The sequence below is a fragment of the Phyllostomus discolor genome, chromosome 3 (assembly GCF_004126475.2).
Source record: "Phyllostomus discolor isolate MPI-MPIP mPhyDis1 chromosome 3, mPhyDis1.pri.v3, whole genome shotgun sequence".
NCBI lineage: Eukaryota > Metazoa > Chordata > Mammalia > Chiroptera > Phyllostomidae > Phyllostomus > Phyllostomus discolor.
The window spans coordinates 130,788,440-130,815,358 of NC_040905.2; the positions used below are offsets into that span (position 1 = coordinate 130,788,440).

The window sequence follows — 26,919 nt, forward strand, 5'->3', positions numbered from 1 at the left end:
ATATTTGTATGGCACTCTCTATATTTTTTCAAAGTGCTTTTGTACAATTATTTATTTGGAAATCAAACACTGAGGTTTTATTAGATGTATCTGCTGACTTATTTGCCTCTGACATTTGTTGATGTTGGAGCAGAAGTCCTACCACTGGCCATGCCCTGTAGGGAAAGGCATGTTCTGAAGAGCCTGAAGTCAGCTCAATCTCAGCCATGCATACAAGAGCTTTTTCCACAGGGAAACAAGTGAAGGTCAAGGGGAAGTAAGGCTCCTTGTCTGGGGCAAGTCTCACAGGGGGAATCAATAAACATCAATTTTATTTTCTTTTAAAAATTCACCTGATACAAAAATTTTGAAGTAAATATTTGATGGGTTGTGTTTAGCTTTTGCACAAAATCAAAATCTTGCAACTCATCTTTTCCTTTGTGTATTTCCTTTAGTTTGGCAGGTTTTTATTTAGAAGAGAATGTATTTGTTAAAGAGGCTAGCTAATGTTCCAAAAACAGTTGATGCTGTGTAATATGCACACCCCCCTGAGGCATGCAAAACTGAAGTCATTCTAACCAGCTAGAGAAAGGGTGTGCTCGAATCCTTGGCAAAGGCACAGTACTCAGCTGCCTTGGGAAAGTAAATTTATCAGAAGGATTCATGACAAAATTTGGGCTGTGCTTTCAAGTGTTTGTTTTGATGAGTCTCATTATATTGTCAACCTGTCATTTGTTTATAGTTCCTCCTTCTGGTAGAGTTGCCTTTGCATTTCCATCACTCACATTGTACTGTTTATCATTTGCCCTTCCTGGGTTCACCTGTTGCTGGCAAATGCTGATGGCAGAACCTTTTGAAGATGCTCTTAAGAACCAGCCCATGGGACCAGTGCTGAGCAAGGCTGCCTCTGTGGAGTGCATCAGCCCTGTCTCACCTAGAGTTCTGGATGCTGTGATGCTAGAAGAGCTGAAGGCTGAGCCTTGGTACCAAGGTGAGATGAGCAGGAAGGAGGCAGAGGGGCTGCTGAAGCGAGATGGAGACTTCCTGGTCAGGAAAAGTACCACCAACCCAGGCTCCTTTGTTCTCACTGGAATGCATGATGGCCAGGCCAAGCATCTTCTGCTCGTGGACCCAGAAGGCACGGTGAGCATGGTGACTGTTTTCTATCCTCTTCCCTCAGGTGCCTGTGATGTCCAGATAGTCAATCATTCAGAACCATGAGCCCCAGGCACAGGGGACTAATGCTTTCAGGCCAAAGCTGGGCTACCAGAGCTCACAGTCATGGCCCCTACAATTTATAAAACTTGGAAAATCACCAGGGCACAGGCTGAGAGCCTTAGTTCTTCTTTAATTGTTCAATTATAGTTGTCCTCCTTATCCTCCATTACTGTCCCCTGTCCCACCCACTTCCCCTCCCATGTTCAATCCTCCCTCCACCCCTTGTCCTTGTCCATGGGTCCTTTATACATGTTTCTTGACTTGAATTCTTCTTTAAAATAAACAGAAACTGATCGAGTTTTTCTCCCAAATACATTCATAGTGGACAAGGAGGTACACAAGGCTCCTGAGCTTTTAATACTTCTTTCAAATATTTTAAAAAGTTGAATCCCAGACTTTTCTTTGTAGGTGGTAAATGGGATGAAGCAGTATGTAATCCCTGCTCATTAGTGTTGTGCCCACCCAAAGAAGTGATGCCGTATGACAGCAAGCTCAACAGCACAGCTGGGTCTCAATGATTCTGTGACTTTAACTAAATATCCCATCATCTAGTCAATAAATATATCTGACATCATTTTGGCACAATCTAAGATTGCTAAGTTTAATAATTATAATTACTTAACCTAACCATTGAGTAAATTCCAAGATTGTTGTTTAAAATCTTTTATCCAGTGAAAACAAAGAAGCAGGTGGAGTTATCCAAATAGTGATTAAGAACATTGCATTTTTTTATTGCTAGGTAGAGATGAAGACTTAGTCTTCAATTGCATGTGGTGAACATAATTTACTTGTATGTTTCTGGGGAGGGGCAGTGTTACCTGAGATGATTTGTTACCTCAGGTGTCTAGACTAAGTTAACCACACACCTCAGCTCTCTAGACATTGTCTTCACACCTCCTGTCCTCCACCACCTGACCACCACCTCTATGAATGTAAATGTAGAGCTTTCCAATTTGCCTTCTTTCATTGTGTGGAGTTTTAAAAATATATGAAGAGTGGGGAAAATATATATGTTGTGTTTATACATTTAAAAAATTTGCCAAAGTGATATTGTACCACAAATTCCATTTCATCTCTTTCTTTTTCCCCTGGGCACATGTTTCTGAGGTCTGTCAGTGGTGACTTCTATACAATGAAGGGTACCTTGGGTATGTGGCCTGCGCTCCCTAGACATGGTCCACACATAACTTCCTAAACTCTCTGTGAAGACCTGAGGCACTGGAGACACTACCAGACCTTGTGCCTGTTCTCCTGTACCCAGGACAGTGTCTCTGGGGTACATTCTTGGAGTGGAGAGTTTATGGTCACAGAATAGACATGCATTTAATTTCACCATTGTTTGCATTTGCTTCCAGAAGGGCTGTACTACCTACATGAACATCAGTGGGGCACAAGGGGTCTCACATCTTCCTCTTCCTTGATGTCACCCCTCTGGTGTTGCTCTCCTGTTGGAACGAGTGATTGAAGTGGTGTCTCATTGTGTGCCATTCAGTTCGTTGAATACAGTTCATCCATAGGTTTCTCCTGTGCATTTTATGTTCCCATCTTTTCTCCATATTTCTGTTTTAGCATTCTTATGGGCCTTTTTTGTTAAGTTTCTCAGTCATAGAATTTCTATATGTACTCTTTCAATTTTCCACCTATTGGATAATTTTGTCTGAAATACCCTTTGTTTTCTAGTTTGTGAAGATTTGTTTATTTTTTCCACATTTTTTAATTGTTCAAGTACAGTTGTCTCTATTTTCTCTCCACCTCTCCCCCTGCCCTGCCATCACCACTTCCCACCCTTGATCCTAGCCCCCTTTGGTTTTCATCGAATAGAAGTATTTCTTTGGAATGTAGCCAAATCCATCAATTTTTCCCATTACAATTTATGTTTTGAATTTTAAAAGATTTCCTCACCTGCAAATCACAGATATATTTTTCTATATTTTCTCCTATGAGCTTTATAGTTTTATCTTTCACATTTGCAACTGTGGTTACTTTTGGAGATAATTTAAGATAGGGGCCCAACATTAAAAAAAATCTCCATGTAGTGATCCAATTTTTTGTCACTATTTACCAAGTAATTTACCTTTTTCTGTAGTACTGTTGCTCTTCCCATTACATACTAAGTTCCCTTTTCCTGTGTCATGGGTCTGTTTCTGCACTATCAATTCTATTCTATTAATTTCACAGTTTATTATTCCTTGTACAAATACCATACTGTGTTAGTCATTATGGCTTTGAAACTATCTTAATCTCTGGTAATATGAATCCTTCATCTTGATTCTTCTTGTTGTAAGTTGTGTTACCTATTTTCCAACACTTACTCTTTTTTGTTTTGATTTTAGATTTACTTTATCAAGTAAGTGAAAGAGAAAGAGAGAGAACAGGTTGGGGTTTTGATAGTATTTGCATTGAATTTGTAGATTAATTTGGGAGGAGTTTGCAAGGTGGCAATATTGTAGGAGGTCCTTTCACCTCCACCCAGAACAAAACTGGAAATAAAACTAGAGGAAGAGTCACCCAGAGTTACAAACTGAAGACTACTGAAGAGGAGGAGCAGAAACCACCTCAAAACAGGCAGAAAGGGTGGGGATGGCCCCAATCCAACAGACAGCAGGCCAAGGATACAAAGGGATAGTGTAGCTATGAGAGCTTTCCCTGAAAGGACTGAAGCCTGGACCCCAGACCAGCCTCCTCTACATTGAGTACCAGAGCCGGGATCATCCACCTGTGTAGAATACAGGGGTGAAAGGAGGCGGGGTATCTATCTGCTGGGGAAAGATAGAGCCCTGCGGAGACAAAGTGACATTTTTTAAAAGGATCCAAAGCACAAATTTCTCACTGGCAGACACTCACCCTGGGCTTTGAGGAAGGGAGGGCACTGTGGACTGCAGTCATCTGAGAGTCTAGAGTAGGAGGCGTTAGTGAGAAATGTGGGAGAGCAGCTGCCAGGATCCCTGTGTGGGGTCATCCCCCTGTATTGCAGTAGCCATTTTTCTTGAGAAGAGCAAGCCCCTCCAAGGGGAATAAGCCTGTGGAAAAACAATTACCCCATCCTCTATTATCCCACTCATCACACCCTGGGGGATGTTTCTCTCCCCACCCTGTGTCTTTTTTCTACCACCCTACATCTTAATCCCTGCTGAGAAGACAGCAACACAGGCAGACTCCGGGGTGGGGGGGGTTCAGGGACTGGATTTGGGGAGTGACCATTTCCTGCACTTTCCTGAGAACTGGACTGGTGCTTCTACCTTACAGGAGAGTGGGTAGAAATACCTGATAGAAACACACTCCTGATTTCAGGCAGACCCAAACTCTGGACTCCAGAGACTCTACTTGTCTGCCTACTAAGGGCTCTACTCTGCCAAATTCAGGGAAATAATCCAGGATATACTGAGATATGAGACTCTGGGGCAGTGGAGCACACCTGCCATCTTCCTTGAAGTCTAAATAGCACCCTGTCCCCTTATGAAAGATTCAGGGGTCCCATCCTCCCAATGTTGCCAGAAGTCCTTTCAGGAAGCAGCTCTTTCAGTGACTAAATCTGACAGCCCAATCAACAGTAGAAACAGGTAGAAGCAGATCTTGTGGTACCTTAGGATATTTGCTGACCCACCTCTGGTCTTGTGCCTTGGGGCATAGCTTGGCCCCTTTCATGTGCAGCCAAGCCTGGTGGAGGCAGCCACAAGCTGTGGGTAACTTGCAGCTTTGACCAGGCTTCTGGGGACCAGATGTGGACAGCATCTGACACTGGCTCACACAAGCTTTAGATAACATGGGAAGATATCCAAAGGGAAATCCCAGTAGGCAGGCACTAAACTCTACTGAGATGAATTCCATTTTGTTCTTTTTCATTATTTTTATTATTTTTTCTTTTCTTTAAAATTTTCTCTCTACTTTTTCTTTCACATTGCACATTTTACTCTTTCCTCTTTGTACTCTATTTTTTATTTTCTTGTTTTTTATTTTATTTTTCTCCTTTCTTTGTTCTTTTTGGGGTTTTTCTCTTTCTATTGCTTATTCTTATCATCTTTCTTCCTTCTTGCCTCTTCTAATCTTTTTTCTTTCTTTTTTTAGCATTTTATTTTTATTGTACTTTTCCATCAGCACTTAGCCCCCTTATACCTCACACCCCCCTGCAATCACCACACTATTGACTATGTCTGTGAGTCTTTTTTCGTTTTTCCCTAATCCCTCCACACCTTAACCTCCACGTCCTTAGCTATGGAGGTAGCATCCTGCTTGCTATCTATGAGTCTGTCTCTATTTTGCTTGTTAGTTCTCTTTGTTCATTAGATTCCACATACGAGTAAAATCACATGGAATTTTTGTGACTGGCTTATTTCACTTAACACGATGTTCTCCAGGTCAATCCATACTGCTGCAAAAGGTAACATTCCTTTAATTTTTATGGCTGAGTGGTATTCCATTGTGTAAATGTCCCATAGTTGTTTTATCCATCCATCTACTGGTGAACATTTGGACTTTTTCCATGTCTTGGCAATTGTAAATAATGCTGCAATGAACATAGGCATGCTTATATTCTTTCAAATTACTGTTTAAGGTTTCTTTGAATATATTCCCAGAAGTGGGATCACTGGATCAAAAAGCAGATCCATTCTTAATTTGTTGAGAAAACTCCATATTACTTTCCACAATGGCTGCACCAATCTGCATTCTCACCAACATTGCAAAAGGATTCTCCTTCCCTGATATCCTCTCCAGCACTTGTTTTTTGTTGATTTATTGAGGATAGCCATTCTGACAGATATGAGATGATATCTCATTGTGGTTTTAATTTGTATCTTCCTGATGATTAAGACGTTAGAAACTTTTCATATATCTGTTGGACATCTGTATGCCCTCTTTGGACAAGTGTATATTAAGGTCATTTGCCCACTTTGTAATTGGGTTTATGTATTTTTTGTGTTGAGTTTTATAAGGTCTTTAAAATTTTTGGATATTAACCCTTTATCAGATGTATTGATGAATATATTCTCCCATTCTCAGGGTTGTCTTTTTATTTTGTTGATGTTTTCCTTTGTTGTGCAAAAACTTTAGTTTGATGTAGTTCCATTTTTTAATTTTTTCATTTTAAAAAATATTCTTTTTTTCTATTTTTTTTATTTGAATCATTGTTCAAGTACAGTTTTCTCCCTTTTACTCCCATTCCAGCCCACCTGCCCAACCCTCCCCACTTCCTCCCATTACCACCCTCCCCCTAGTTTTTGTCCATGTGTCCTTTAAATTTGTTTCTCTAAACCCTACCCATTCTCCCCTGAAATTCCCTCTTCTCTCCCCTCTGATCACTGTCAGCCTGTCCTCTATTTCAGTGTCTTTGGTCATATTTTGCTTGTTTCTTTGTTTTGTTGTTTAGGTTCCTGTTAAAGGTGAGATCATATGGTATTTGTCTTTCACTGCCTGGCTTATTTCACTTAGCATAATGCTTTCCAGCTCCATCCAAGCTGTTGCAAAGGATAGGAGCTCCTTCTTTCTTTCTGCTGCATAGAATTCCACTGTGTAAATGTACCAGAGTTTTTTGATCCATTCATTTACTGATGAGCATCTTGGTTGCTTCCAGCATCTAGCTATTGTAAATTGTGCTGCTATGAACATCGAGGTGCAAAGGTTCTTTTGTATTGGTGTTTTAGTGTTCTTAGGATAGAGTCCCAGCAGTGGAATTGCAGGGTCAAAAGGCAGATCCATTTTGAGTTTTCTGAGGAAGTTCCATACTGCTTTCCATAGTGGTTGTACCAGTCTGCAGTCCCACCAGCAGTGCACTAGGGATCCCTTTTCTCCACAACCTCTCCAACACTTGTTGTTTGTTGCTTTGTTTATCATGGCCATTCTGACTAGTGTGAAGTGGTATCTCATTGTGGTTTTAATTTGCATCTCTCTGATAGCTAGCGATATTGAACATTGTATCATGTGTCTTTGGATCTTCTGTATGTCCTCCTTGGAGAAGTGTCTGTTCAAGTCCTTTGTCCATTTTTTAATTGGGTTGCTTGTCTTCTTAGAGTGGAGTTGTGTAAGTTCTTTATATATTTTGGAGATTAAACCCTTGTCTGAGGTATCATTGGCAAATATGTTTTCCCATACAGTTGGTTCTCTTTTTATTTTCATACTGTTTTCTTTAGCTGTGAAAAAGCTTTTATTTTGATGAGGTCCCATTTGTTTATTCTTTCCTTTATGTCCCTTGCTCTAGGAGACATGTCAGTAAAAAAGGTTTTGCATGAAATATCTGAGATTTACCTACTTATGTCCTCTTCTAGGACTTTAATGGTGTCATGATTTATATCTAAGTCTTTTATCCATCTTGAATTTATTTTTGTATATGGTGTAAGTTGGTGCTCAAGTTTCCTTTTTTTTGCATGTAGCTGTCCAGTTCTCCCAACACCATTTGTTGAAGAGGCTATCTTATTCCATGTTATGTAGCTGCTTCCTTTGTCAAATATTCATTGACTGTAGAGACTTGGGTTTATTTCTGGGCTCTCTGTTCTGTTCCATTGGTCCATGTGCCCATTTTTATGCCAGTACCAAGCTGTTTTGATTACCGTGGCCTTGTAGTATAGTTAAGTGTCGGGTATTGTGATCCCTCCTATTTTAGTCTTCTTTCTCAAAATTGCAGCAGCTATTCACGGTCATTTATGGTTCCATATAAATTTTTGAAGTGTTTGTTATATGTCTGTGAAATAAGCCATTGGTACTTTAGTAGGTATTGCATTAAATGTGCAAATTGCTTTGGGTAGTATGGACATTTTGATGATATTAGTTCTTCCAATCCATGAACACGGTATATGTTTCCATTTGTTTGTGTGTTCCTTGCTTTCTTTCCTCAGTTTTATGTAGTTTTCTGAACGCAGGTCTTTCACTTCTTTGGTTAAGTTTATTCCTAGGTATTTTATTTTTCTTTTTGCTATTTCAAATGGTATTTTTTTCTTGATTTCTGCTTCTGCTGTTTCATTGTTGGTGTACAGAAATGCCTTTGATTTCTGGATATTGATATTCTATCTTGCTGTTTTGACAAATTCATTTGTTAGGTCGAGCAGCTTTTTTGTGGAGTCTATAGGATTTTCTATGTACACTATCATGTCATCTGCAAACAGTGACAGTTTTGTTTCCTCCTTTCTGATTTGGTTGCCTTTTATTTCTTTTTCTTGTCTGATCACTGTGGCTAAAACTTCCAGTGCTATATTGAATAGAGGTGGTGAAAGTGGACAGTCTTGTCTTGTTCCTGATCTTAGTGGAAAAGATTTTAGTTTTTGCCCATTGAGTATGATGTTGACTGTAGGTCTCTCATGTATGGCTTTTATTATGTTGAGGAATGCTCCCTCTATTCCAACTTTGCTGAGTGTTTTTATCATAAATGGGTGTTGTACCTTATCAAATGGTTTTTCTGCATCCATTGATATGATCATGTGATTTTTGTCTTTGCTTTTGTTTATGTGATGTATTACATTTACTGATTTTGCGAATATTGTACCATCCTTGCATCCCTGGGATGAATCCCACTTGGTCATGGTGTATGATATTTTTAATGTCCTGTTGGATGCAGTTTACCAGTATTTTCTTGAGGATTTTAGCGTCAATGTTCATTAGCGATATTGGCCTGAGTTTTCTTTCTCTGTTGTGTCTTTATCTGGTTGTGGAATTAGGATGATGTTGGCCTCATAAAAAGGGTTTGGGAGTCTTCCATCTTTTTGGATTTTTTGAAATAGTCTGTGAAAGATAGGGGTTAGCTCTTGCTTAAATGCTTTGTAGAATTCTCCTGTGAAACCATCTGGTCCAGAGCTTTTGTGTGTCGGGAGTTTTTTGATTACAGCTTCCATTTCTTTTGCTGTTATTGGTTTGTTCAGACTTTCTGCTTCTTTTTCATTGAGTTTTGGAAGATTATATTTTTCTAGAAATTTGTCCATTTCATCCAGGTTTTCAAATTTCTTGGCATACAGTTCTTAGTAGTAATTTCCTACAATCCTTTGTATTTCTGTGGTATCTGTTGTAATCTCTCCTCTTTCATTTCTGTTTATTTGGGTCCTGTCTCTTCTTTTCTTGATGAGTGTGCTTAACAGCTTGTTGATTTTGTTTATCTTTTCGAAGAACTAGCTCTTGGATTCACTGATCCTTAAAATTGTGCTTTTAGTCTCTGTGTCTCATTTAGTCTCATTTAATTCTGCTCTGATCTTGGTTATTTCCTTCCTTCTGCTTGCTCTGGGCTTTCTTTGTTGTTGTTCCTCGAGTTCTTATAGATGTAGGGTTAGGTTGTTTGATATGTTTTTAACATTTTTAGGTGGGCCTCTATTGCTATGAACTTCCCTCTCAGGACTGCCTTGGCTGTGTCCCACAAGTTTTGGGTTGTTGTGAGTTCGTTTTCATTTGTTTCCAGAAACCTTTTGATTTCTTCCTTCATATCATTCTTGACCCATTCATTGTTTAATAGCAAGCTATTTAATCTCCATGATTTTGAGTGTTTTCAGCTTTTTTCCTTGGGGTTGGTTTCTAGCTTCAGTCCCTTGTGATCTGAGAAAATGCTTGGTATGACTTCAATTTTTTTGATATTGTTGAGGCTTGTTTTGTGTCCTATCATGTGGTGTGTCTTTGAAAGTGTTCCATGTACACTTGAAAACAATGTGTATTTAAGCTCCTTTGGGATGGTCGGCTCTTTATATATCAGTAAAGCCCATTTCATCTGGGGTATTATTCAATGCCACAATATATTTGTTGATTTTTTGTTTGGAAGATCTGTCCATTTTTGATGGTGGGGTGTTAAAATACCCCACAATAATTGTGTTGCTGTCCATATCTTTCTTGAAGTCCTCTAAGATTTTCTTTATGTATTTGGGTGCTCCTATGTTGGGTGCATATATATTTACAATATTTATGTCTTCTTGGTGGATTCTTCCCTTGATTATTACAAAGTGACCTTCTGCGTCTCTCTTTATGGCCCTTTTTTGGAAGTCTATTTTGTCAGATATGAGTATTGCTACCCCGGCTTTTTTTCCCTGTCCCTTTGCTTGGAAAATTTGTTTCCAGCCCTTCACTTTCAGGCTGTGCAGGTGTCTTTTGTCCTGAGGTGGGTCTCTTGTAGGCAGCATACGTGTGGATCATGCTGTCTTATCCATTCAGCTATTCTATGTCTTTTGATTGGAGCATTTAATCTGTTTACGTCTAAGGTTATTATTGATAGGTACTTATTCCATTGCCCTTATGTACGTGTGTCCTCCCTCCCTCTCTCTCTCTTTCTCTCTCTCTTTCTCCCCCTCTCTCTTTTCCTTTCTTTTCTTAAAGCAGTCCCTTTAGAATCTCTTGCAGAGCTGGTTAGGTGGAGGTATATTCTTTTAGACTTCTTTTGTCTGGGAAGCTTCTTATTTGGCCTTCTATCTTGATTGAGAGCCTTGCTGGGTAAAGTAGTCTTGGTTGCAGACATCTGGTTCTCATTACTTGGGATATTTCTTGCCATTCTCTTCTGACTTGGAACGTTTGCATTGAGAAGCCAGCTGTTAGCCTTATTGGGGCTCCCTTGTATGTTACTTCCTATTTTTCCCTTGCTGCCTTTAATATTCTCTCTTTGTCTTGGAATTTTGCCATTTTAATTATGATGTGTCTTGAAGTGGGCCTCTTTGGGTTCCTCTTGATTGGGACTCTCTGTGTTTCCTGGATTTGTGTGACTTTTTCTCTCATCAAATTAGGGAAGTTTTCCATCATTACTTTTTCAAATAGGTTTTCTATCCCTTTCTCTTCTTCTTCTCCTTCTGGTATCCCTATTATACGGATATTATTATGTTTCATATTGTCTTGCATTTCTCTTAATCCCTCTTCTTTCTCTCTGAGCCTCTTTTCCTTTTCTTGCTCTTTCTGGGTGTTTTCTTCTACTTTTCCTCTACCTCTCTGATCTGATATTCTGTTTCATTAATCCTGCTTTTCATTCCTTCTACTGTGTTCTTCAGTTCAGAAATTGTATTCTTCATTTCCTCTTGCCCCTTGTTGATAGTTTCTATTTCCTTTTTCATGTTGATGTAGTTTTCAGTAAGTTCATTGTAGCTTCCCTGTAGTTTCTGGTAGCTCATTGTGAGCTCATTGAGCTTCCTGACAATCATTTCTTTGAACTCAATATCTGATAGTTGAATTGCCTCTGTTTCATTTAGCATTCTTTCTGAGGCTTCCTCCTTTCCTTTCATTTGGGGATTGTTTCTTTGTCTTCCCATTGTTTGTGAGACTCTTCTTGTTATCCTCAGGTTCTTAAATTGACCTGTTCTGGCTCCCTGGCTTTGTGATGCGAACTTCTTTAGTAGAATAGCAGTGAGTTTCAGTGGTGCAGTTTCCTTGATCTCCGAAGCTCTCTGGTCTTGGGCTGTCATTTAATTTGGCTTTGTGTTTGCCTTTGGGTTTTGATTGTTGTTGGCTCTTTCTTTGGTTTTTCCTTCCCACCTGCTGGTTAAATGAGGGTCACTCTGTCCACCACCTCTTGTATTTTGTTTTCCTGGTGAGGGCAGGTTGTGTTGAAGCTCGTTCTTCTGTGTGTATAAGGTTTAAAGAATTCTCTCTTCCTCTTGTTCAGTTGTTTTTATCGGGTACTGTCTCTACTGTTTAGTTGTATTTCCAGATAGGTCCTGGATTGAGGTTTGTGTGGTTTCCACTCCCTCCTTCACCTTCTTCTGTTGTTATCTGTTAGTGGCTCCTTTGTTGTTGGGTTTCCTCTTCCAGTGGGTATCCTGGTGTTCACCTTCTCCTCCTATTCTTTTTTGTCATCAGTTGGAGGGGGAAGGCAAAATGGCTTAAGACAGCAACAGAGTATTCTATGATATTTACAGTAGCAGTCAGTAGAGAAGAGATAGGAAAGCCTTTGGCTATGTATACTGTTAACTTTGATCTTCCACCCAGCTAGCTGATTTGTAGAAAGGATGGAAAGAAGATAAGACTCTTATTGGGGAAGGAAGGATTGTGAGTTGGATCTAGAAAGCAGGGAAGTTGTAGGACGTCAGATTCTTAGGTAAGGTGAGAGTAAAAGATAGTAAATAGGTGTAGTGTGTGAGAGAATAGAGTTAACCACTATAGTAATAGAGTTCAGGAAACTTTGAAATGGGCTAAGATCTGGGAGGGGTGGTGTGAAGTAATTACAATTGCACAGAATAGCAATTATTTACAATAATATTAGGGCAACAATCATATGACAGAATCTATGAAATCTAGGTAACAAGAATAGGGAATAGAGAACCTCGAGTAGTGTGCTAATGGGACACAGGTAAGTTAAAAAACAGTAGATTAGCAATACACTATGGAAAGAGATATCAGGGGAAAGCTGTCAGGTCATACAATATATCCAGCCTAGCAAAGCAGATTGTACAAAAAGAAGAGGGATACAAAAATACTATTTAAAAAAGATGCAAGAATACTGGAAAAATAATAATAATACAAATATGCAATAACTTGCAGGTTCTCTGTAATAGCAGAGTGAAATTTGTCTCACTGTCCCATCTGTTGTGATATCCTTTCTTTGGGTTCAACTTTGGTCTTTTCACAGATCCAGGATTTTGTCTCACTTGTAGGTTTTAGAAAAAATTAAAAAAATAAAAACAGGAAAGGCAGACGAAGGAAGGAAGAAGAGATAAAAGTGGACAAAGAAGCTGAATAGACCCTTCTCCAAGGAGGACATACAGATGACCCATAGACGTATGAAAAAATGCTCAATACCACTAATCATCAGAGAAAAGCAAGTTAAACCACAGTGAGATATCACCTCACAACTACCATCAATAAATCACCAAACAAGTGTTGGCAAGGATGTGGAGAAAAGGGAATCCTAGTGCACTATTGGTGGGAATGCAGAATGTTGCAGCCAGTATGGAAAACAGTATGGAGTTTCCTCAAAAAATAAAAAATGGAACTATTTGACCTAGCAATTCCACTTCTGGGGATATATCTTAAGAATCCTGAAATACCATTCAAAAGAATATATGCACCCCAATGTTCATAGCAGTTTTATTTACAATAGCCATGTTCTGGATAGAGCCTCAGTGCCAATCAGTAGATGATTGGATAAGAAAGCTGTGGTACATTTGCCCAATGGAATACTACACAGCAGTAAAAAGGAACTCTTTTCTTTTGAGACAGCATGTATGGATTTGGAGACTATTATGCTAAATGAAATAAGTCACTCGGTGAAAGCCAAATACCATGTAATCTCACTTACATGGGGAATCTAATGAACAAAATTAACTAATGAGCAAAATAGAATCAGTAGCATAGAAGTATGGAACAGACTGACAGCTGTAAGAGAGGAGAGGGGAAGTGGGTACTAGTTGAAGTTGGAGGGGTTGGTAAAAACACATGTCCGTGGACATGGAAAAAGTATGGGGATTGCCCGAGGAGACAAAGGGACCTGGATGGAGGAGGACAAAGGTGGAAAATTTTGGACAACTGTAATAACATAAGCCATAACATATAACTTAAAATTAAAAAAAAAAGATTCATTTGGGGAGAGCTAACATTTTTCAATATTAAGTCATTACATCCATGAACCTGACATAAGTCTTCACTTATTTTATTTTTAAAATGTCTTTTAGAATTTTAAAATTCTCTTCTAAAAGCTCTTCTGTTTTCTGTGTTAGGCTGCTTCCTAGAGTATCTAGTTTTAGTTCCTATTGTAAGTAGTATGTTACTTTTGGTTACTTTTTCTCAACAGTTATTGCTGTAGGGAGATCAATGTGGTTTCAGGAGTTTTACTGTAACAGGGGTCATGCTATTGCAAACACTGAAAGTTTTGTTCTCTGCCTTCCAATCCCCCTCCTGAAGTGTTCACCCTGACCTTGCTGTCCAGAGCACCTTTGAGCATTGGCCAGGAGAGGGTCCCCTTTTCTTGTTCCCAGCCTGAAAGGGAAGGTTTGAAGTTTTGTTCCACTAAGGATGATGTAAGCCCTGGGTAGAGTGCTCTTGTCAGGCTAAAGAACTTCCCTCCCACCCTCTTATCCTCCTTTTATTCCTTTCTTCTTTCCTTCCTTCCTTCATTGCTTCCTTTGTTCATTCACTCAGCAATATGTACCAAATGATTACTAAAGCCAGGCATTGTTTTTGTCACCTAGGATATGTTTGTGAACCAGTTAAGAGAACAATCTCTGCTCTTGTGGAATTGATGCATAATGATTACCTAATTACTTTTATTATACGTAAGTATTGAACTTTATCAAATGCTTCATCAGCATCATTTGAGATAGTACTGTTATTTTTTTTCTTCAGTCTATTAATCTGTGGTATTATATGGGGAGATATTTCTGATGTTACATGCTGGCACAAACCCAATTTGGTCTGGACATAGGAATGGTGAAATTCATTGTTGGATTTGGCACATAATGTTTTCTTTAAGATTTCCTCAGTCACTGTTCCCAAGTGAGATCTGTCTTCATTGTCTTTGCTTCTGTCATTTGTGCATGCTCATCTTGTTTGGGCATCAGGGTTATATTCATCTCCTACAATGAGCTAGATTTACTCCAAATAAGAGAACACTTCCCTCACCATTTTATCTCAAATAGGATCCCCTGGATAATTCCTATTTTTTTAGCCTGATTTATTTTTACTTTAAGCACTTATCACACTCAAGCACCCATTTATCTGCTAATTTGTTTAATTATTTACCACAAACTCCCAACCCTGACTATAATCTTCATGAGGGTAGAAGTCTTGCTCACTGTGGTATCCTCTAGCACCTAGAATAGAGCCTGGCACATAGCAGATATTCAACTAGCATTAGACAAGTGAATGCATACATTAACCTCAGGCTGTTTTAGGAATTGAGAGCCCAAGAAGATAACGTGGGATGCTAGGGTCATGTGGTATGGGCAGATATGGAATCACAAATAAGTTTTTTCTGAACAGAATGACTCCAGAACTCTTTCCATTGGCACAGACTGTCTGTTAATTCAGTTGTTTTTATCCAAAGAAAACAGGAGAGAAAATCCCCAAGCAATACAATGAGAATAGAAATGCTTCAGTTGAAAATTTTAGATATTTTTTTAAAAATGAAAAGTTAAAATTTAGTTAAATTATACTATTTTATAGACCAAAAGTTATTAATTTTTTGTTCACTCAGTCCTTATAGACAAAAGCATGCTATAAAAAAGCATCTACTGCTACTAATATATTATACACTCACAAAGCAGTACCAAGATAATGTAGAAGATAAAAAGTAAATGAATTGTATTTTTTTATTTTGGGACTTCCAGCCAAGATGGAGGCATAGGTGGATGCACTGTGCCTCCACACACAACCAAGATAGGGACAACAACAATTTAGAAACAGAATAACATCCAGAACTGACAGAAAATTGATCTGAATGGATGTCAGACAACCAAGAAGTTGAAATACACCTGTTCATGCAGACCGGTAGGAGGGGCAGAGTCGGGCAGCCAGGCGTGGGTTGTGGAGCGGAGAGCAGAGAGAGTTGGGACCAGGTGTGTAAGGCATCTGGGGCACAAAACACTGCAGTGGATGGACCCTGAGTGCGCAAGCAGCAGCTGGCAGACCCGGTGAGGTGGCGATTGTAAAGCAAGGCAGTGCATGCAACCCAGGATCCCAGTGCTGGGAAATAGAGCCTCAGGCCACTGATTGAGGACACTTGTGGGAGTTGAGATGCACGGAGAGACGCCCAGCCTCATAGGAGAGGTTCTTGGAGCATCCCACCGTGTGCATAAGCCCAGCCACATGGGAATTGGCACTAGAGGAGACCAGTTTGCTCAGGGGAAGCAGCAGAAGGGACTGAGGTCCCATGGAGAATGGAGCAAGCATCATTGTTCCCTCTTGACCCCACCTCCACATACAACATCACAACCCAGCAACTGGGGTGCCCAGCCCTGGTGAACACCTAAGGCTCTGCCCCTTACTGTAACAGGTGCAACAAGACCAAAAGAAAAAAAAAAGAAAAGAGAGATGGCTCAAAGAGAAGAACAAATCAAAGCCCCAGAACCTATCCTTTTAAGCGACCGAGAGATAGCCAACCTATCAGATGCACAGTTCAAAACACTGGTGATCAGGAAGCTCAAAGAACTGGTTGATTTTGGTTGCAAGTTATATGAACAAATGCAGGCTACAATAAGAGAAATGAAGGAAAATGCATAGGGAACCAATAGTGATGGGAAGGAAACTGGGACTCAAAACAATAGAGTGGACCAGAAGGAAGAAAAAAACAACCAAACAGAAAAGAATGGAGAAATAAGAATTCAAAAAAAGGAGAAGCTTAGGAACCTCCAGGACATCTTTAAACATTCCAACATGTGAATTATAGGGGTACCAAAAGGAGAAGAGGAAGAGAAACAAGTGGAAAAGTTGTTTGAACAAATAATAAAGGAGAACTTCCCCATTATGGCAAAGGAAGTGGACTTCCAGGAATCTTAGAGAGTCCCAAAGAAGTGGGACCCAAGGAGGAACACACCAAGGCACATCATAATTACATTAGCCAAGGTAAAAATGAAGGAGAGAATCCTAGAAGCAGCAAGAGATAAGAAGGGAGTTCCTACCAAGGAGTTCCCATTAAACTGTCAGCTGACTTCTCAAAAGTAACCTTACAGGCAAGGAGGGGATGGAAAGAAGTATCCCAAGTCATGAGAGGCAAGGACTTACATCTCAGATTGCTCTATCCAGCAAAGCTTTCATTTAGAATGGAAGGGCAGATAAAGTGCTTCTCAGATAAGGTCAAGTTAAAGGAGTTCATCATCACCAAGCTCTTATTTTATGAAATGTTAAAGGGACTTATCTAAGAAAAAGAAGATAAAAAATCATATATAGTAAAATGACAGCAAACTCACAATTATTAACAACAACACCAAAAATAAAACCAAAAGAAACTAAGCAAACAACTAGAACAGAAACAGAACCACAGAAATGGAGATCACATGGAAGGTTAGCAGCAGGGGAGTGAGAGGAGGAGAGAGGGGGAAAAGGTATGGAGAATAAGTAGCATAGATGGTAGGTAGAAAAAGACAGGGAGAGGGCAAGAATAGTATGGGAAATGTAGAAGCTAAAGAACTTATGACACATGGACATGAACTAAAGGCGGGGGGGGGAATGTGGGAGGGAGAGAGTGTACAGGGTAGAGGGGAGTGAAGGGGGGGTAATGGGACAACTGTAATAGCATAATCAATAAAATATATTTTAAAGAAAAGTGAATGAATTGTGATGATGTATTTGAACCAAGTGTCCAAGCCAGCCAGACCCTGTGCTGTTCCATCCATATATGACTTTAATTTCGTAGGAGAAATTTGTAGCATGGTTGAAAAAATTTGTAAGTCACATCTACTAATAAGTGTTCTTTTCAGGGGCTTTTTGCTGGCTCTGCTGACCTAGTTTAATTGATTTTCTGGTGGACAGCTTTAGCTGAAAGAAAATGGAAATGGAAAACTTAATTAAAAATGTAGTGTTGCTTCCGTGCTGTGAGGGCACCAAAATAGACGATGAACACATTCTCTTCAATATTTATTCATCCGATTTTCATGGTAATTTGTTGGTCTCTGACTTTAAAGGGGTAAACTTGGCAGAGAGGATTACTCAGAGAAGGATGAAAAACAGCTCTGCATCTAAATTTATTCCAGAGTTGAACCTATGTGCCTTCCCACCATGCACTGATTTTTCAAGATGGGGGTGTCTGGGGCTGCTCAAGTCATCGGCGACAAGGGAGATTGTGGTAGACTTCTGAGCTTTGCAAGGTCCTGAAGCTACTGACCCTGAGGTAGCAGTTGAAAAGAGGCTGGAGACTGGGCGTGTAGGAGCAGTCTCAGAGATAGAGGCTGGAGTGCTTTATTTTTTCTTTTGAAGTTTCAGAATCATTTAGTCAGCCCTCTTGGGTCTAAAATTATTCCCTGAGTCACTGATGATTGATTTATTCCTTTGGCCTTGAAGGGTCACGGTAGGCATGTGCTTGCATGTGAATAAGCTGTGGCCATGCCAGTCAGTGGGTGTTGTATGGGCTTCAGAAGTATGGCCTCAGGCACAGCTGAGAGCACACACTGGGGCTATCCATTCTTGACACACAAAACAGCAGCAGCCATCCAGTACCCATAATTGTCAGGTTTTATTTTACTCAGAGAGTAATTAAGAAAACAAAAAGTCACTTGATTCCTCCACTTAAATAAAGCCCCACTGTTATTTTGAAATTCCCTTTGTATCATTCAGTCTAGGCTCTGAAAGTGGGAACTCTCCTGATTTAACCCAGCAGAGCTTCAGTCCCCACTTGCCCAAGACCATGTGTATTGGGCCCCTCTGGTCCTTGGCTGACTCAGGTGCCAGGCAGTTTCCATCCCTGGGCCTGCCTTGTCAACAAGGGGGCCCCAGGGAAAGAAGAAGGGGGTGGAAAAAGCATGCTTACTGGCTCTCAATGGCTGGCAAGAGAGGCCCGCACCATGTAAGGGATCATGTGCATGCCTGATGGGTAAGGCTATCTCAGTAACATGCCTTTTAACTTTTTATCAATTTACATTGATGAAAAGTTAAACCGACACCCCCAAAATATAAACCGATAAGGTACTACAAAGAGACTTTTAATGAAAAGCAGTAGCCTCCCCTCTACTCCTTACCATATTCCTAATTCTGAGAAAAGCATGGCCAACAGTTTCTCTTCCAAGTTCTCTCTAAAGTGGTTGAACTGCTCATCAGTGATTTCATATCCTTTCTTGATGTTCCTTCTGAAAATAAAGATTTAGCTAATTTTTGCTACTTCTCTCAATTTTTAACAATTTTTTTTAGTTTTTCTAGTGATTTTTTTGTGTCTTTAAATACATTAAACCTCTCTTGTTCCATCAGTGTCAGAACCCTGCTCAGCTTTTGCCCCTGCCCTGTGGGGTGGGCAGCCACCAGTCCTCTAGTTTCTCTCCCTTCTTCCTCCATTCTCTTCTGTCAGCATCACCTCTATTCTTTTCTGAAATGCAAAACACTTGAGACAGAAATGTAATGAACTCTCATGTACCTATTGGCTATAAAAATTACCAGTACAGTTTCAATCTTGATTCACTTGCATCCCACCCCATCAATATTCTGGTATATTCTTTGAATGTATAGTTCAAAGAAGTTTTTCCTTTGGAACCATTGGAGAGTAACTTGCTTAGATGCCCCATTACCCCGAATACTTGAGTGAATTTCCTGAAAACAGGGACATTCTTCTGCATGACCACAGGACAGCCATCAGAATCACCACCTACTCATCCTCAAGAGCTTTCTTATGTTTCACCAGTTGCAGTAAGAATGTTCTTTATTGCAAAAGACTCCAGTTCAGAATCACATTGTGCATTTAGTTTTTATGTCTCTTTAGTTTTCAACCTGGAGCAGTTCTCAGTTTGGGTCTGTCTGATGTTTGCTCATTACTGGGTTCAGGTCCTGCACCGTGGCTCCGCTGTCACAGAAATACTGCTGCATGTGTCACCATGTCTTTCTGTCTGGGAGTGTTCACTGTACCACTTGCTTAAGTAGCGTGGCACAGTCTTCTCCACTGCAGACTTTCTCCTTTCCCTGGCGATTAATAAATATTTGGTGGGGAAAGTACTTTGAAACTACATAAATTCCCTTTTCACAATTGAACTTTTTATCTGTTCACTTTTTCACTTTTATCAGTGATTCATGGTTTCCTGCTTTATTCAATGGGTTATAATCAGCTACTATATTTATTTTAGATTTCTTCAAGATGCTTCTGTGTCCTTTTTACCTGTCATCATTATTCTTTTAGCATTTTCTTCCTTCTGAGACAAAACAACATGACAACCTTATGGCCTCTGATCTGCTCATACAATCAGCCACTTCTCCAGAGGAGCCCTTGCCAGGGTGTCTTCATGGGGAGAGCAAATCTGGGCACGATGTGTGCTCATTGCCAGTGATGTGTTTCTGATACCAGATATAAGTAGTACAGACAAATACAAGTCTGCACACACACACACACACACGTGCACACAGACACTTATTTCCACATCCATTTCTATGTCCACATCGGTCTATATCAGACACCATGAGTTCATGGCAATTCTTCCAGTTCTACTCTGATATCGCAGGGTTCATTTTAAGGTTTTCTTTTCCACATATATATTTCTCTTCTCCAACAATGAGAAATTCTACTTTAATCATCCTTGATATTTTTACCTATTTGATAATGCCTGGTATGTAACACATCACCCATTATGGCTGCTGTCCTTCCCCTCCATGGAAACCATTCTTACCCAGCCTGGGCTCCAACCATTCCCCATATGGGTCCTCCTCTCCCTGTTCTTTATGACAGCTGTGTCACCCTACCCTCTCCCATATGTGCTCTCCCCTCTTCAGCTCTAACATCATGCCGGCTGCCCAGCCTTTTTCTTTGCAGGCATTCTCCTCCCTCTGCCTGCACTCCAGAGTCCTGTTTGGGCTGCCTGACCCCAGACTCCACAGATACCGGTTTTTCTTGGCTCTTGCACTGATTGTTCATTCAGGAAAGGAGGGGAGGAGAAGCTGTTCAAAGTACAACAGTTCCTCGACTAACACTGTTCATTCACCCTTATTCTCTTTCAATGTTGATGAGATGCCACAGGGATTTAATTCTTGTTTATATCAATTAATTTGTGGTCAAACTGGTTTTGTTACACGTTGTTTTGCTTAAAGTTGCAGAACTTTTGACAACATTGAGAACTTATTGTAGCATATTCCAGGCCTCCTGTCATTGCTCCTGTCAATGCTTTAGCATGCATCTCTACTAACAAAGATATTTTAAAAATAACATCATTGTTGTATCCACTGGGATCAGAATTTAAACATGGACCACACAATGCTGTTTGCTATGGCTCTTAAGACTTATCCATTTCAGCTTTCTCTCAGCGCCCCCACATCATTAATTTCTGTAGAATATCCCATATTATGATTTGGGTCATTGCTTTCTTGTGGCATTATTTAATTTGTTCCCTGCCCTATGTATTTTCTATAAATTGGTAGACATAGAGATGTTTAAAACAGCTTTATTGGGATATAATGTACATGTATACCCACTGATGGGTACAATTCAGTGGGTTTTTGTGTATTCACAGATATGTGCATCCATCACCACAGTAACTTGGGGAACATTTTTGTCACCTAGAAAAGAAATGCTGCCACATTTAGCTATCACCTCCTTATCCTCTCATCCCAACTCCTTAGGAATCACTCATCTATTTTCTGTCTCTGTAGGTTTTTCCTTTCCGGACTTTGTTATGAACAGAAGCGGATAACATACAGACTTCTTTGACTAACTTCTTTCACTTAGCATAAGGTTTTCAAGGGTCATCCTGTTGTAGGGTTATCCTTTTCCCTAGTTCTTCTTTTCTTTTCTTTTTTTCTCCTTTCTTTTCAATTTGTTTTTATTGCAATGAAATACAGCTGACAAAATTTACCATCTTAACCAGTTTTAAAAGTGTACAGTTCAGTGATATTGAGTATGTTTGTATACTTTGCAACCATCCATCTCCAGAATTCTTTTCGTTTTGAAAAACTGAAATTCTGTCCTAATCAAACAACTCCCACTCCCCTATTGCCAGGCCCAAGCACTGACATTTTACTTTTTTTTTAAAAGATTTTATTTATTTATTTTTAGAAAGAGAAGGGAGGGAGATAGAGAGAGGGAAACATCAATGTGCGGTTGCTGGGGGTTATGGCCTGCAACCCAGGCATGTGCCCTGGCTGGGAATCGAACCTGCGACACTTTGGTTCACAGCCCATGCTCAATCCACTGAGCTACGCCAGCCAGGGCAACATTTTACTTTGTCTCTACATATTTGACCACCCTAAATACTTCATAAACGTGGAAGCATACAGTATTTGTCCTTTTGTGACTGGCTTATTTCATTTAGCATAATGTCCTCAAGTTTTATCCATGTCGTAGCATGTGTTAGAATTTCTTTCCTTTGTAAGTCTGAATAACATTCCATTAAAAATGTGTACCACATTTTATTTATTTATTCATCAGGTGATGGACACTCATTGCTTCCATATTTTAGCTATTATAAAAATGCTGCTAAAAATATGAGTGTACAAATAACTCTTTGAGAGCTGTTTTCAATTTTTTCAGGTATAAATTTAGAAGTGGGACTGCTGGACTTTAATTCCTTTTTAATTTTTTTTGAGAAAATATCACACTATTATCCACAGTGGCTGCACCATTTTACATTCTCACTAACAGCACAGAAAGTTTCCAATTTCTACCACATCCTCAACACTTAATTTCTTTTTCTTTTTTTAAGTAATAGCCATTTTAATGGGTTTGAGGTGGTATCTTATTGTAGTTTTCATTTGCATTTCCCTAATGACAGTGACATAAAGCATCTTTTTAAATAAAGATTTTATTTATTTATTTTTAGATAGAAGGGAAAGGGGGGAGAAGGGGAGTGAAAGCAATATCAATGTTTGGTTACCTCTCATGTGTCCTTTACTGGGGACCAGGCCCACAACCCAGGCATGTGCCCTAACTGGGAATTGAACCAGTAACACTTTGGCTCATAGGCTGGCACTCAATCCACTGAGCTACACCAGCTATGGCACATTAAGCATCTTTTTATATCCTTATTGCTAGTTTGTATATCTTCCATGGAGAAATATCAGTCGAAGTTCTTTGCCCATTTTGGATTAGATTGTATTTTTTTATTGTTGAGTTTAAGGAGTTCTCTATATATTCTGGATGTCAATCCCTCTTTAAATACATGATGTACAAATGTTTTCTCCCATTCTGTGGTTTGCCTTTTTTCTCTGTGATAGTGTCTTTCGATACACAAAATTTTACAATTTTTATAAAGTCCAATTTGTTTATTTTTTCTTTTGTTGTGAATGCATTTGGTGTCATAGGCATAAAATGATTCTAAATTTAGCATCTTGAAACTTTTGCTTTGTGTTTTCTTCTAATTGTTTTAGGTTTTATGTTTGTTTCTTTCATACATTTTGAATCAGTTTTTGTATATGGCATTACTTAAAGGTAGAAATTCATTCTTCTGCATGTGAGTATCAAGTTTCCTTAACACCATTTATTGAAAGGACTGTCCTTTTCCTACTAAATGATCTTGGCACCCTACTCAAAAATCATTTCACTATTTACACAAGGGTTTATTTCTGGACTCTGTATTCTACTGGCCTATATGCCTATCTTTAGATCACAGCTACAGTATTTTGATTACTGTATTTTTGTATTGAGTTATAAAATCAGGAAGTGTGAGTCCTCCAACTTTTTCTTTTTAAGATTGCTTTAGCTATTTAGGATCCTTGAGATTCCATATGACATTTAGGATGGATTTTTTTTTATTTCTCCAAAGAAATATCATTGGGATTAAAAAATAGTTTATTTATTTATTTTTACAGAGAGGGGAAGGGAAGGAGAAAGAAAATGAGAGAAATATCAATATGTCAGAGATACGTTAATAGGTTGCCTCTCACTCTCTCCCAACCAGGGACCTGGCCCACATCCCAGGTATGTGCTCTAAATAGGAATCAAACCAATAACTTTTGGTTCGTAGGCTAGCACTCAATCCACTGAGCCACACAATCCAGGGCAATAATTGGGATTGTTTTTTAAGTATATTTTATTGATTACATTATTACAGTTGTCCCAATATTCTCTCCCCTTTATCCTCCCTCAGCCATGTCACCCCCCTCCAGCATTTCCTCCCCTTAGTTCGTGCCCATGGGTTGTACATAAAAGTTCTTTGGCTTGTCTATTTATTATATTATTAACCTCCCCCGTCTACTTTATGCCTACCAATTAGGCTTCTTATTCCCTGTACCTCCCCCAACCCATTTCCACCCCCTCCCCACTGATAACCTTACATGTGACCTCCATTTCTGTGATTCTGTTCCCGTTCTAGTTGTTTGCTTAGCTTTTATTTTTGTTTTTGTTTTAGGTTTGGTTGTTAATAACTGAGTTTGGTGTCGTTTTATTGTTCTGAGATTTTGCTCTTTTTTAGTTTCTTGGATAAGTCCCTTTAGCATTTCATATAATAAGGACTTGGTGATGATGAACTCCTTTAACTTGACCTTATCTGAGAAGCACTTTGTCTTCCCTTCCATTCTAAATGAAAGCTTTGCTGGATAGAGTAATCTTGGATGTAGGTCCTTGCCTTTCATGACTTGGAATACTTCTTTCTAGCCCCTTCTTGCCCATAAGATTTTTTTTTGAGAAATCAGCTGATAGTCTTATGGGAACTCTTTTGTAGGCAACTGTCTCCTATTCTCCTGCTGCTTTTAAGTTTCTCTATCTTTAACCTCAGTGATGTAATTATGATGTGCCTTGGTGTGTGCTTCTTTGGATCCTAATTCTTTGGGATTCTCTAGGCTTCCTGGACTTCCTGGACTTCCTGGAAGTCTATTTCCTTTTCCAGATTAGAGAAGTTCTCCTTCATTAATTGTTCAAATAAGTTTTCCATTCCTTGTTCTTACTCTTCTCCTTCTGGCAGCCCTACAATTTGGATGTTGGAATGTTTAAAGTTGTCCCAGAGGTTCCGAAGCCTCTCCTCATTTTTCTGAATTCTTCTTTGTTCACTCTGTTCTGGTTGAATGTTTATTTCTTCCTTCTGCTCCAAACCATTGATTTGAGTCCTGATTTCCTTCCCTTCACTGTTGATTCCCTGTGTATTGTCCTTTACTCACTTTGTGTATCCTTCATGTCTTCCTTCATTTTGCAGCTGAGCTCAAGCAATTCTGTGAGCATCCTGATTACTAGTGTTTTGAACTCTGCATCAGATAGGTTGTCTATCTCGTCACTTTGTTCTTTTTTTTTTCTGTAGTTTTGATCTGTTCTTTCATTTGGGTCATATTTATTTATCTTGGGGCACCTATTATATTGTAAGGGGGCAGAGTCATAGATACTTATCAGGGTGGGACAACCCAGTTGCCGAGTTGTGGCACTGTCTGTGGGGGTGGCATCAGAGAGGGAACAATACCTCTTGCTCCACTCTACCCCTACTTTCCAACAAACTGTCCTTTGAGCCTGGGAGTTTCTCCGATCACTGCAACCCCCACAGTTTTTTACACCTAGAGGTTTTCAGTCTTTAGTTCCCCCATCAGCCACCCCTCCTTGCCCATGTGGTCTTCCACCTTGCCACAGGTCCTCTCCACCTGACTGCCCATCTCCACCCTTCCTACCGGTCTGGATGAATGTTAAACTCCTTGGTTGTCAGAGTTCCATGCAGTTTGATATCCTGGAAGTTCTAGTTTGTTGTTTTTAAATAGGTTGTTATCCTTCTTTTTGTTGTGCAAGTAAGCTAAGCATTTCTACCTATACTTCCATCTTGGCTGGAACTCCAGTCATTGGTATTTTAATAGGTATTTCATTGAACCTGTAGACCACTTTGCATAGTATTGAAACATTAACAAAATTAAGTCTTTTAATTCATGAACATGCATTGTCTTACCACTTATTTTTGTCTCTAGTTTATTTCAACAATAAACTAGATTTTACTTTCTTCATTAAGCTAATTCCTAAATATTTCATTATTTTTGGTGCAATTATAAATTTAATTGTGTTATTTTCCTTTTAAGATTGTTCATTGTTAGTATACAGAAATGCAATAGATTTTTGCATGTTGACTTGTATCCTGTTACTTTGCTGAATTCATTTGTTCTAACAATTTTTTTTTCTGTGTGGAACCATTAGGGTTTTCTTTATTTAAGATCATGTCACCTACAGAGATAATTTAACTTCTTTTCCAATTTGTATGATTTTAATTTATTTTTTGCCTAATTGCTCTAGCTAGAAGTTCTAGTAATATGTTTAATAGAAGGTGAATGCAGACATCCTTTCTTGTTCCTGATTTTAAAAGAAAAAGTGTTAGTCTTTCACCATTGAATATGATGTTTGCTGTGGGTGTTTTTTTCATATGGATTTTATTATGCCAGGTGGTTTCTTTCTCTTCCTAGTTTGTTGAATGTTTGTGTCACATAAGGATCAATTATATAGATCTCCAGTTCCATCCATGCTGTTGCAAAGGGTAGGAGGTCCTTCTTTAAGCCAGGTGGTAAAAGACAAATACCATATGATCTTACCTATAAGTGGAACCTAATCAACAAAACAAACAGGCAAGCAAAATATAACCAGATACATTGAAATAAAGAAAAACTGACAGTAACCAGAGGGGAGGGAGGAGGGACATAATGGGGGAAAGAAGGTAAAGGGTCGTTAAGGAACATGTATAAAGGACCCATAAACAAAGCCAAACGGTGGTAGGATTGAGGGTGGGAGGTGAGGGTGTGTGGGGTGGAGGAAAGTTGTGGTGGGAAAATGGAGACAACTGTATTCAAACAACAATAAAGAATGATAAAAAAGGATAAATTATATTGATCATTTTTCTATGTTGAATCATCTTTGCCTTCCAAGAATAAATTCCACTTGGTCATAGTATATAAGCTTCTTAATATGCTGCTGAATTTAGTTTGCTAATATTTTGTTAAGATTTTTAAAATCAATATTCATAAAAGACATTGGTATGTAATTATCTTTTCCTGTAGTGTCTTTGTTTGGCTTTGGTTTCAAGGTATTTCTGGCCTCACAGAAAGGGTGAGGAAGTGTTTTCTCTCATCAGTTTTTGGGAAAAGTTTGAGAAGGACTTGTATGAGGTCTTTAAATGTTTGGTAGAACTCACCAGCAAAGCCATCAAATTCAGGGCTTTTATTGTTTATTTTTAATTACTGATTCCATCTCCTTACTAATTATAGGTCTATTCAGATTTTCTATTTCTTTGTGATTTAGTCTCGGTAGAAGTTGTCAGTTTCATCTGAGTTATCCAATTT

At 39.2% G+C, this 26,919-nt stretch overlaps 1 protein-coding gene and 1 long non-coding RNA gene across 2 annotated transcripts in view; both read left to right on the forward strand.

Moving 5' to 3' along the window:
• SHC3 (SHC adaptor protein 3) overlaps positions 1–26,919 on the forward strand; it is a 225,266-nt gene that overhangs the window by 175,082 nt on the left and 23,265 nt on the right. The window contains exon 11 of the mRNA XM_028531456.2: positions 827–1,122. Within this exon, the coding sequence (XP_028387257.1) occupies positions 827–1,122 (296 nt within the window). The remainder of the gene's footprint in view (positions 1–826; positions 1,123–26,919) is intronic.
• Positions 5,995–16,558, forward strand: LOC118499637. The gene is made up of 3 exons (XR_004902144.1): positions 5,995–6,096; positions 11,676–11,680; positions 16,547–16,558. It is a non-coding gene; the product is annotated as an uncharacterized LOC118499637 (long non-coding RNA).